The sequence below is a fragment of the Salmo salar genome, chromosome ssa11 (assembly GCF_905237065.1).
Source record: "Salmo salar chromosome ssa11, Ssal_v3.1, whole genome shotgun sequence".
NCBI classification, from domain to species: Eukaryota; Metazoa; Chordata; class Actinopteri; order Salmoniformes; family Salmonidae; genus Salmo; species Salmo salar.
In genome coordinates, this window is record NC_059452.1 from 103,811,823 (window position 1) to 103,824,501 (window position 12,679).

Below are 12,679 nucleotides of genomic sequence, written 5' to 3' on the forward strand. Positions count from 1 at the left end.
TTCAGTAAATTGATTTTCCGATCAATGATATCAAAAGCTGCAATGAAATCTAACAAAAACAGCTCCCAGAAAGGTTCATATTATCAATTTCTTTCAGCCAATCATCAGTCATCTGTGTCAGTGCCGAGCCTGTTGAGTGACCTTCCAAGCCTATTACTGAACGCTGGGATTTGGTTTATTTAGAACAATCTGTAGGCTATGTAGACCTACAGGCATCAACAACCCCAACAATGTTAGAACATTGAAATGTTATAGGCTATTGAAATGGGACATTTTTGAAAACCCATGTAGGCCTATTTGCATACGACTCTTTTTTTCCTTAATTCACAGTATTTTTCTAGTTTCCTCCTCTCTTCTGGGTGTCATCTCTGTCTATTCACAGGCTCTTTTCTATCCAGGCTTCTTGGGAAGTCCTTACCCCATTGAAGTTGAAATTGAAAATGGTTAAGGTAAGGGTTAAGGTTAGGTTGAGGGTTAGGGTTAGGTAAGGGTTATGATTACTGTTAAATTTAGGCTAAGAGTAAAGGTTAAGGTTTTAAGGTTTTAGGGTATGGACGTCCCATTAATCCCAGATAGCAATAACCATATATGCACAGTCTCCCTCGCGCATTCCTTCCTCACAATCATCCAATAGCCTGTGGAGGTGGGCGGGATCTCTCTAACACTGGTCCCCAAGTGCCTGAAGTTAAAACTGTGCGCGCAAATGTCTCATTGAGAATGCCACTCTGTCACGTTGATGCATGTATGGAATTTCACTCCGTCTCTAACCCTTCTGTAACGGATTTTAACTGTAGGATAGGATAACAACAACGGACCGGACACTTCTCCAAAACATACCGTTTAAAAGCGTTTGTGTTGGGTTATATCCACTGACTCCCACTATGCTACTATTTTATAGATTTATCCTCGTTGCCGCGTCGCTGTCAGGTAGCGGCGTGGCACAGCTCTCAGATAGCTACGGATTATCTTTCCCGTTGAGGTCAGAACTGTCTGAGGACGCGATACTGGTGGCAAATAACGGAATACGCGTGCCTTTCGGGAGATCCGTTTTCATTGATCCTGTCAATGATTTGGTGATTCAAACGCAACCGGGGGACCGGTGCAGCATCACCGTTCTGGATAACCAGCCGCTTTCCCAGAGACCCGGGCACCTCTCTCCCAAAAAGTTTCCGTGTGATTTCGGTCCCAACGACGTCACCTACTCCCACTTCGGTTCGAGGAGCCTGGCTAAGGACAGAGTGAGACTACAGCTCAGGTATGATACTCAAACCGAAACCGTTATCATCCCATTCATGACGGAGGTAGAGGTGGTTTTTACGCAAATGGAGGTTGTCACCAAAAACATGCCGCTGACCGTTGCTAAACTGAACGGCGTTAGTAATGCCATTGATAAAAAGATTTTGGAATTCACTTATGACAGAAACTCTCAAAAATGCAAGGTGAACTCTTTAGCGAGTGGTAGCGCTCTCCCCAAATACGGAAGACTTGTAGATGATGGACTCACTAAAATTATGGACTGTGACGAATTCATCCAATCTGACATCCGTTACGAGCACACGTTTGTTCACAAATCCCCCAACAGAGACCATGTGCCCATGGTTGTTGAACTATGTGATAAAGAGGGAAACGTAATAAAAGAGGAGTATTTTCAACTGATGATCCGTATCAAGGATGGAGATGCGAACACTCCTCCTAAACCCAGCTTCATGGCAACGCTGATGATGGAGGTGAGTCAGTTTGTGATGACAGCTCTGACCACTGACATGCTGGCTGCGGAGGACCTTGAGTCGAACCCTGATGAACTTATCTTCAACATCACCTCCCCTCTCTCTTATGAGGATGGTTATATAGTTAGCACGGATGACAGGAACCTACCCATCACCTCGTTTTACCAGAGAGACCTACGGGACCTGAAAATAGCCTACAAGCCTCCCTCCCTGGACTCAGACACGGAGAGGATCTTTCAGATAGAGTTTGAGGTGGTGGATCCGGACGTGGCGGTCTCGGACCCCTTTGCGTTCATGATTGTGGTGAAGCCGATTAACTCTCTGGCGCCGGTCGTGACGCGGAATACGGGTCAGCTGCTTTACGAAGGTCAGTCCCGCCCCCTTTTCTCTACCCACAACCTGGAGATTAGTGACGAGGACAACCTGGACGGTGTTACGGTAACCGTCGTCGACGGGCTCCGCCACGGCGACCTCATAGTCCTGGGGTCGCGCAGTAAGTACTTCACGGCTGCGGACCTGAATACGGGTGTGGTTATCTACCGACACGATGGCAGCGACACGTACAGTGACAACATCATCTTCAGAATGACAGATGGCAAGAACCAGGTATTTATCTTATTTATGAAAATGTTTAATTGTATCAAATAATTCAGCGTTCATTGCTATTGATACCATGTAACGTTACCTTATTGAAAAAAAATGAAAAGAACAGAAAAGTATGTATAAGTTCCCAATTACTGTCTTTCATGAACAACTCAGTGGCCTTGTGGTTTAGTGTCCTCCTTCAGATTGGAAGGTTTGGGGGTGTGTCCCTGGCCGAGTGCTAATGAATAGTCGAAAAATCAAATCAAATCAAATGTTATTTGTCACATGCGCCGAAAACAACAGGTATAGACCTTACTTTGAAATGCTTACTTACAAGTCCTTAACCAACAATGCAGTCTTATGAAAATAGAGTTAAGAAAATATTTACTAAATTGAAAAAAAAAAATATATATATATAATAAAGAATTTATTAAAAAAAGTAACAATAAAATATCAATAGAGAGGCTACAGTTGAAGTCGGAAGTTTACATACAACTAGGTTGGAGTCATTAAAACTAATTTTTCAACCACTCCACAAAGTTCTTCTTAACAAACTATAGTTTTGGCAAGTCGGTTAGGACATCTACTTTGTGCATGACACAATACATTTTTCCAACAGTTGTTTACAGACAGATTATTAATCTACCAACGGTTAGGACATCTATCTTCCACAATTACCCCAAGCATACTTCCAAAGTTGTGGCAAAATGGCTTAAGGACAACAAAGTCAAGGTATTGGAGTGGCCATCACAAAGCCCTGACCTCAATCCTATAGAACATTTGTGGGCAGAACTGAAAATGCGTGTGCGAGCAAGGAGGCCTACAAACCTGTCTCAGTTACACCAGCTCTGTCAGGAGGAATGGACCAAAATTCACCCAACTTATTGTGGGAAGCTTGTGGAAGGCTACCCAAAACGTTTGACCCAAGTTAAACAATTTAAAAGCAAAAATCCAGAAAAACGCATGTCAAAAATGTTATGAATTGATTTGCATTTTAATGAGGGAAGTAAGTATTTGACCCCTCTGCAAAACATGACTTAGTACTTGGTGGCAAAACCCTTGTTGGCAATCACAGAGGTCAGACGTTTCTTGTAGTTGGCCACCAGGTTTGCACACATCTCAGGAGGGATTTTGTCCCACTCCTCTTTGCAGATCTTCTCTAAGTCATTAAGGTTTCGAGGCTGACGTTTGGCAACTCGAACCTTCAGCTCCCTCCACAGATTTTCTATGGGATTAAGGTCTGGAGACTGGCTAGGCCACTCCAGGACCTTAATGTGCTTCTTCTTGAGCCACTCCTTTGTTGCCTTGGCCGTGTGTTTTGGGTCATTGTCATGCTGGAATACCCATCCACAACCCATTTTCAATGCTCTGGCTGAGGGAAGGAGGTTCTCACCCAAGATTTGACGGTACATGGCCCCGTCCATCGTCCCTTTGATGCGGTGAAGTTGTCCTGTCCCCTTAGCAGAAAAACACCCCTAAAGCATAATGTTTCCACCTCCATGTTTGATGGTGGGGATGGTGTTCTTGGGGTCATAGGCAGCATTCCTCCTCCTCCAAACACGGCGAGTTGAGTTGATGCCAAAGAGCTCCATTTTGGTCTCATCTGACCACCACACCTTCACCCAGTTGTCCTCTGAATCATTCAGATGTTCATTGGCAAACTTCAGATGGGCATGTATATGTGCTTTCTTGAGCAGGGGGACCTTGCTGGCGCTGCAGGATTTCAGTCCTTCACGGTGTAGTGTGTTACCAATTGTTTTCTTGGTGACTATGGTCCCAGCTGCCTTGAGATCATTGATAAGATCCTCCCGTGTAGTTGTGGGCTGATTCCTCACCGTTCTCATGATCATTGCAACTCCACGAGGTGAGATCTTGCATGGAGCCCCAGGCCAAGGGAGATTGACAGTTCTTTTGTGTTTCTTCCATTTGCGAATAATCGCACCAATTGTTGTCACCTTCTCACCAAGCTGCTTGGCGATGGTCTTGTAGCCCATTCCAGCCTTGTGTAGGTCTACAATCTTGTCCCTGACATCCTTGGAGAGCTCTTTGGTCTTGGCCATGGTGGAGAGTTTGGAATCTGATTGATTGATTGCTTCTGTGGACAGGTGTCTTTTTTACAGGTAACAAGCTGCGGTTAGGAGCACTCCCTTTTTGACATGCGTTTTTCTGGATTTCTTTGTTGTTATTCTGTCTCTCACTGTTCAAATAAACCTACCATTAAAATTATAGACTGATCATTTCTTTGTCACTGGGCAAATGTACAAAATCAGCAGGGGATCAAACACTTTTTTGCCCTCACTGTAGGCCTTGAAATACATCCACAGGTACACCTCCAGTTGACTCAAATAATATCATTTTATGGAATTTTCCAAGCTGTTTAAAGGCACAGTCAATTTAGTGTATGTAAACTTCTGACCAACTGGAATTGTGATACAGTGAGTTATAAGTGAAATAATCTGTCTGTAAACAATTGTTGGAAAAATTACTTGTGTCATGCAGAAAGTAGATGTCCTAACCGACTTGTCAAAACTATAGTTTGTTAACAATTAATGGTTGAAGTGGTTGAAAAACAAGCAGGGGATCAAATACTTTTTTCCCCTCACTGTAGGCCTTCAAATACATCCACAGGTACACCTCCAGTTGACTCAAATAATATCATTTTCTGGAATTTTCCAAGCTGTTTAAAGGCACAGTCAATTTAGTGTATGTAAACTTCTGACCAACTGGAATTGTGATACAGTGAGTTATAAGTGAAATAATCTGTCTGTAAACAATTGTTGGAAAAATTACTTGTGTCATGCAGAAAGTAGATGTCCTAACCGACTTGTCAAAACTATAGTTTGTTAACAATTAATGGTTGAAGTGGTTGAAAAACAAGTTTTAATGACTTTTAACTTCCGACTTCAACTGTAGGTCCTGGATGACAGGAAGCTTGGCCCCAGTGATGTACTGGGCTGTACACACTACCCTCTGTAGGGCCTTATGGTCAGTTCAAGAGCAGTTGCCATACCAGGCGGTGATCCAACCGGTCAGGATCCCCTCGATGGTGCAGCTGTATATATTTTTGAGGATCTGGGGACCCATGTCAAATCTTTTCAGTCTCCTGAGGTTGAAAACAGCGATGTCGTGCCCTCTTTACGACTTTCTTGGTGTCTTTGGACCATGATAGTTTGTTGGTGATATGGACACCAAGGAACTTGAAACTTTTGACCCGCTTCACTACAGCCCTGTCGATGTGAATAGGGGCGTGTTTGGCCCTCCTTTTCCTGTAGTCCAGGATCATCACCTTTGTCTTGCTCACGTTGAGGGAGAGGTTGTCGTACTGGCACCACACTGCCAGGTTTCTGACCTCCTCCCTATAGTAAGTCTCATCGTTGTCGGTAATCAGGCCTACCACTGTTGTGTTGTCAGCAAACTTAATGATGCTGTTGGAGTCGTGCTTGGCCATGCAGTTGTGGGTGATCAGGGAGTACAGGACGGGACTAAGCATGCACCCCCGTGTTGAGGATCAGCATGGCAAATGTGTTGTTGTCTACCCTTATCAGAAAGTCCAGGATCCAGTTGCAGAGGAAGGTGTTTAGTCCCAGGGTCCTTAGGTTAGTGATGAGCTTTGAGGGTAGTATGATGTTGAACGCTGAGCTGTTGTCAATGAACTGCATTCTGACATAAGTGTTCCCTTTGTCAAGGTGGGGAAGGTCAGTGTAGAGTGCCATTGAGTTTGCATCATCTGTGGATCTGTTGGGGCGGTATGCGAATTGGAGTGGGTCTAGGGTTTCTGTGATGATGGTGTTGATGTGAGACATGACCAGCGTTTCCGACGTGGGTGCTACTGGGCGGTAGTCATTTAGGCAGGTTACCTATGCTTTCTTGGGCACAGGGACTATGGTGATATGCTTGAAACATGAAGATAGTGCAGACGGTCAGGGAGAGGTTGAAAATGTCAGTGAAGACACTTGCCAGTTGGTCAGCGCATGCTCTAAGTACAGTGTATTGTGTACTTCTATAGACCTTATTGAAATAAACCACTCTCTCTCTCTCTCTCTCTCTCTCTCTCTCTCTCTCTCTCTCTCTCTCTCTCTCTCTCTCTCTCTCTCTCTCTCTCTCTCTCTCTCTCTCTCTCTCTCTCTCTCTCTCTCTCTCTCTCTCTCTCTCTCAGGTGGAGTTCCTGTTTCCCTTGACGATTGTTCCCATGGACGACGAGCCTCCCATCATCAACGTCAACACTGGTCTTGTGCTCTTCAAGAACCAGATTATGGCCATCTCTCCTCTGATGCTCAGCGCCGCTGACATCGACTCAGAAGATTCCACGATCAAATTCATGATCGAGCCGCCATTCTCGACCATCGGGGGGTTGCTGCTGAGGCAGTCCGACGCCCCAGAGGACCCCGAGTCATGGAAGTTCAACGCTGAGGATGAGGTGTATGAGAAGGAGGTGACAGAGTGGCTGCAGAAAGACATCACAGACGGGAAGGTGTTCTATAAACACACCGGACCACATAACACTGACACAGTCATAGACCAGTTTGTGTTCAAAGTCCATGACGACAATGACCCGCCTAACGAATCGGGCGAGAGCATGTTCATCATCAGGGTTCAACCCATCGACGACGTTCCCCCAGAGCTTTTTCCCGGTACCACGCTCCAAGTGACTGTTCAGGAGTACCAGCTGACTCATTTCGGTAAGAACATGCTTCTCTACACCGATCTAGACTCTGAGGACCATGACCTGAAATATACAGTGATCCAGCCGCCAACAGACACAGACGAGAACAGCCCGGTGGTGTTCGGGTCCATTGTTCTGACCGAGAGCCCCGACACTGAGGTCAACGAGTTCACGCAGGCTCAGGTCAACCACCATAAGATATCCTACAGCCCTCCCGACCAGGAGCTGGGCATCACGGCTCACGTCCTCCAATTCCGGTTCTCCGTTGAAGACACGGCCGGGAATAGCGTCGAGGGGGCTTTCAGGATTTTTCTCCAGCCAGTTGACAACAAACCACCACAGATCACTAACACTGGCTTTTCTGTGTTTGAGCAAGGCATGCATGTGATATCCAGTGCTGAGTTGGACGCATCAGACCCAGACACAGACAGTAAACAGATATTGTTTACCCTCAGACAGCCTCCGCAGCACGGCCAAGTCCTGCTTACCTTCTCAGACCTACCCAAAGGGGGAGCTTTCTACCTAGAGGACATCTCGGACAGGAAGATCACATACGTCCAAAACGGCGACCAGACGGTGAGCGACGTGTTCCAACTCGACGTCAGCGATGGAATCCACGTCATCACGGTTAAAGTCAGAGTCGTCGTGAAGCCCGTAGACGACGAGATGCCGACTGTCAGTTTACCTGCCGAGACGGTCGGTTCACACATGGACGTCCTAGAGAATGGAGCTATGGAGATCACCACGGGCGCCCTCAAGGGGTGGGACGAGGACACCGACGACCTCCAGCTGACCTTCATCATCGAGAACGCGCCCGTGTTTGGTGTCATCCTTGTTGCCGGGGCGCATGCCGTGAAGTTCACCCAAGCCGACATCATCAACGGTTTAGTGGTGTATGCCCACACCGGCGGAGAGATTGGCCTGACATCCATCAAGGACAGCTTCAACCTCACCCTAACTGACATGTCAGATGATTGGTCAGTGGGCGGGAACAAGGTCAATGGTGTCCACGTCGGCGTCACAATCATCCCCGTTGACAACCAGGCCCCCGAGGTAACCGTGGGTGACCAGTTCATCGTTGTCGAAGGACAGAAGTATGCCATCGGAGCACAGTATTTAAAGGCCGAAGACAAAGACACAACCAGTGATGATATTCTCTGCACCATCATCGTCCAGCCCACGTCTGGCTATGTGGAGAACATCTCCCCAGCTCCTGGATCAGAGAGTTCACGGTCAGGGACGGCAGTCAGCGCCTTCTACATCAGAGACATCAGAGAAGGACATGTATATTACGTTCAGAGTATCCACAAGGGCTTAGAACCCGTAGAGGACAGGTTCACATTTAGATGCTCCGACGGTATCAACTTCTCAAAAAGGCATTTCTTCCCTATTGTGATTATTCCGGCTAATGATGAAAAGCCAGAGATTTACTTGAGGGAGATAGTTGTGATGGAGGGGATGAATATAGTCATAGACACTCATCTCCTGAACGGAGCAGACACTGATATCCCAGCTGAGGAGCTGACTTTCATCATCTCTAAACTGCCCAAACACGGCTTCATCCTCAACCAGCTAGCCACAGGCTCAGTCCCAGTCATAAACTTCACCTTAGAGCAGATCAGGGAAGCTTCCAGTTTAATCTACGAACATGACGACTCTGAGACCACCGAGGACAGCTTCGACGTCATTCTAACAGACGGGAAATATTCGGTAGAGAGAACCGCCATGGTTATGATCATCGCCCTCGACGACGAGACACCGAGAATGCTGGTTAATGTCGGTCTGGAGGTGGAAGTAGGTGAGGCGAAAGAGATCAACAACAAGGTCCTCAAAGCCACCGATCTAGACTCGGACGATGGAGCGTTGACCTATGTGATCCGCTTCGGTCCTGTTCAGGGTGTTCTTCAGAGGAAAACCCCATCTGGTTCTCTGGAGAACATCATGTTAGGCATGAATTTCACACAGAGGGATGTGGACAAAAGGTTGATCGTTTACACACACAATAGTCAGGAAGGCATCCGTGACCTGGTCAGGTTCGACGTCACCGACGGCATGAACCCTCTGATCGATCGTTACTTCTACATCACCATCAGGAGCATCGACATGGTCTTCCCAGACGTGGTCAGCAAGGGAGTCTCTCTGAAGGAAGGCGGTAGAGTGACATTGACCACAGATCTTCTCAGTACTAGCGGTCTCAACAGTCCAGATGAATGTCTGGTGTTCACCATCACCAGAGCTCCAGTTAGAGGACACCTGGAGTGTACTGATACACCAGGGATCCCCATCGTGTCATTCACCCAACTCCAGCTGGCTGGCAGTAAAGTCTACTACATCCATACCTCGGACGACGAAGTCAAGATGGACAGTTTCGAGTTTGAGGTAACCGACGGTTACAACCCGGTGTTACGTACGTTCCGAGTCTCTATTGTGGATGTGGATAACAAGAAACCAGTTTTAACGGTTCATGGACTCGTGGTCACCGAGGGGCAGAGTAAACTCCTCACGCCATTCGAGCTGACCGCAGAGGACCAGGACACAGCTGACCGGTTGTTGAAGTTCACCATCACCCAACCACCGGTGCACGGCAAACTCCTCCATAACCACACCTCACCGGTCACCATCTTCACCAAGCAAGACCTCAACGAGAACCTCATCAGCTACAAACACGATGGCACCGAGACCTCCAAAGACTCCTTCTCATTTACTGTGACTGACGGGACGCACACTGACTTCTACGTGTTCCCCGACACGGTGTTCGAGACACGGCACCCACAGACGATGAAGATCACGGTGGTGGCCATAGATAACGGTGTCCCCCAGCTGGTGGTGAATAAGGGCGCCCCGACACTGAGGATCCTGTCCACGGGGCACCTGGGGTTCCCCATGACCTCCAAAGTTCTACGGGCGTTAGACAGGGACAGCGTTCCGGCTTCCTTAGTATTCCATGTCACCACGGAACCCAAGCATGGTTACCTCATCAACCTGGGCAAAGGGAACGACTCCATCGACACCTTCAGTCAAGGTAAGACACCAGCCAATCGGTATTATTGATTATTGATTGTTTGATTAATTAATTGCTTTGGGTATATGATTTCTTATCACTTAGTTATGTTGATTGATTGATTGATTGATAGATTCATTGATATATAGATGAATTGATTGATTGATTGATTGACATATAGATTAATTGATTGATAGATTCATTGATATATACATTAATTGATTGATAGATTAATTGATTGATTGACAGATTCATTGATTGATTGATATATTCATTGATTGATTGATAGATATATTAATTGATTGATTGATATTAATTGATATGTAGATTAATTGATTGATTGACAGATAGATTCATTGATATATAGATTCATTGATTGATTGATAGATTCATTGATTGATTGATAGATTCATTGATTGATTGATAGATTCATTGATATATAGATTCATTGATTTATTGACAGATAGATTCATTGATTGTTTGATAGATTGATTGATAGATTCATTGATTGATTGATAGATTCATTAACTGATTGATTGATAGGTTGATCGATTCATTGATTAATTGAGAGATTCATTGATATATAGATTAATTGATTGATTGAAAAATATATTCATTGATTGATTGATCGATTCATTGATTGATCGATTCATTGATTAATTGAGAGATTCATTGATATATAGATTCATTGATTTATTGACAGATAGATTCATTGATTGATTGATAGATTCATTGATTGATTGATAGATTCATTGATTGATTGATTGATTGATTGATTGATTGATAGATTCATTGATAGATTCATTGATTGATAGATTCATTGATAGATTAATTGATTGATAGATTAATTGATTAATTGATAGATTGATTGATTGATTTCATGATTTTCTAAAACAGTTGTTTATTTACTTTGAGGTTTTGTTTAAATCTAAATAGCATATTAAAATCTATATTTAAAATGTACAACCGGTATTATTGGTAAGTCTTTGTCTTGGAAAGTCAGAATCTGAAACGACAATGGAACAATCACAGCTAAGCACATGTATTTACACATTCCCTCTGTTCATAATTACTAGATAATGACTTAATCACCAAACGCATTACAAAGATTTTATTTAGATCAGGATAATTATTGATCTAACTGGCAAGTACTGGCTGGGGAATTGAAATGTTAATCTATGGGGGAGGGAGGTATTAGCGGCAATTTAGATGTTAATTACAGCCTTGCTCTTCAGAGTGTGATTAACAGGGAGGCTGCGGTTGTATGTTAGCATAGCAGACCTGGGTTCAAGTACTATTCAAAATCGCATAGATTTAATCTGGGCTTGATTGAGCTTGTCCTAAAAACTGCGAACCCTGGTCTCCACTCATCTGGCAATCCAGGCAGACTTAAGCAAATTCACAAGTTATTTAAAATATTACACGTATTATTTTAACTTCGGGTCTGCATGGTGATAGGCCACTGTAGTCCAGTGGCTACCAATCTTTTTTGAACTGTGGCAGACCTTGACGGGTATTTTTTGGAGCAGCAGCAGCAGCACACCTAAAATGACCCTATTAATTTATTTAGTGGTAATGAACTCCATCTCATCTGATCCACACTGCAAATAATGTATTTTCTTTGATCCTTTTTTTTAATAGATTAAATAGGCTCCAAATGTCCAAATCATCTGAAAGTATGTAAAAAATAATTGTGAAGCTAAAAAAAAAATGAATTGAATGAGATTTGATTCCACAACGACACAACAGTATATACTACAGTAACCCTTACAAAAAAAAATGCAATTTTAAAACTACAGACTTTACCAAAAACACTACAGTGAATACTATAGTATTTAACCATAGTATACTATAATATTTTTTTAATGTGGGCTGCAGTAGTGCTCCCATGTCAAAATTCCATGTACATTCCACAGTACAGGTTTATAAGTGAGTGTTCCAAACAATTATCAAGACTAGGAAAAGTTTTGCGGCACACCTGAGAGTTCCTCAAGGCGCACGCCTGAGAGTTCCTCAAGGCATAGTATACTATGGTTAAATAATATAGTATTCACTGTAGTGTTTTTAGTAAAGTCTGTAGTTTTAAAATTGCAAGGTACCCCAGTTTGGGGAGATGTTTCATTCTTGGCTGCATCCCAAATGGTAGTTCAGTACAGTGGCTTGTTCAATGAGACGAGTAAAGTAAAGGATCATGGGTAAGAGGTCAGTGTAGGTGTGTGTGCGTGTATGTGCATGATTGTGTGTGTATGAGAGACGGCAATCAATCAAATAATGTAAGATAATTCTCTGTAAAACTCTTTAGAAGTGTAGTGATCTGTGTCTAACGTGACATGCTGAGTGTGTTGTAAACACATTGTAGAGACAAGTCTATGATTCAAACCCAGTCATACTAGGAGGCAAGGAGAGAGGCACGGAGGTGTGGAGGGTTGTGCTAGATGGTATACGGCTATGATAAAAAAAACATTGCATATTCAAGTCGCGTCAGGAAGATTTTTAGCATTTTTGTTAACCTTAACCTATTTTTACTAACCTGCTACGTTAATTATCCTAACCTGCTGCAAAGTTTCTCCTAACATGCTACGAAAGTAAATTCTGTCCATAGCTGCATACCTTCTAGTCAAAATCGCTGTGGAGGGAAGCCAAGACTAGAAACAGAGACAGACAGACAGACGGAAGCAGAGGCTTTTCTTTCTGGAAGACAGA

The 12,679-nt window shown here is 44.2% G+C and overlaps 1 protein-coding gene across 1 annotated transcript in view; it reads left to right on the plus strand.

Moving 5' to 3' along the window:
- The first annotated feature begins 729 nt into the window (after window positions 1-729).
- Window positions 730-12,679, plus strand: part of frem2a (FRAS1 related extracellular matrix 2a) — a 243,133-nt gene continuing 231,183 nt past the window's right edge. Inside the window, exons 1-2 of the mRNA XM_045690232.1 lie at window positions 730-2,333; window positions 6,469-9,997. Of these exons, the coding sequence (XP_045546188.1) occupies window positions 882-2,333; window positions 6,469-9,997 (4,981 nt within the window). The 5' untranslated portion in view covers window positions 730-881. The remainder of the gene's footprint in view (window positions 2,334-6,468; window positions 9,998-12,679) is intronic.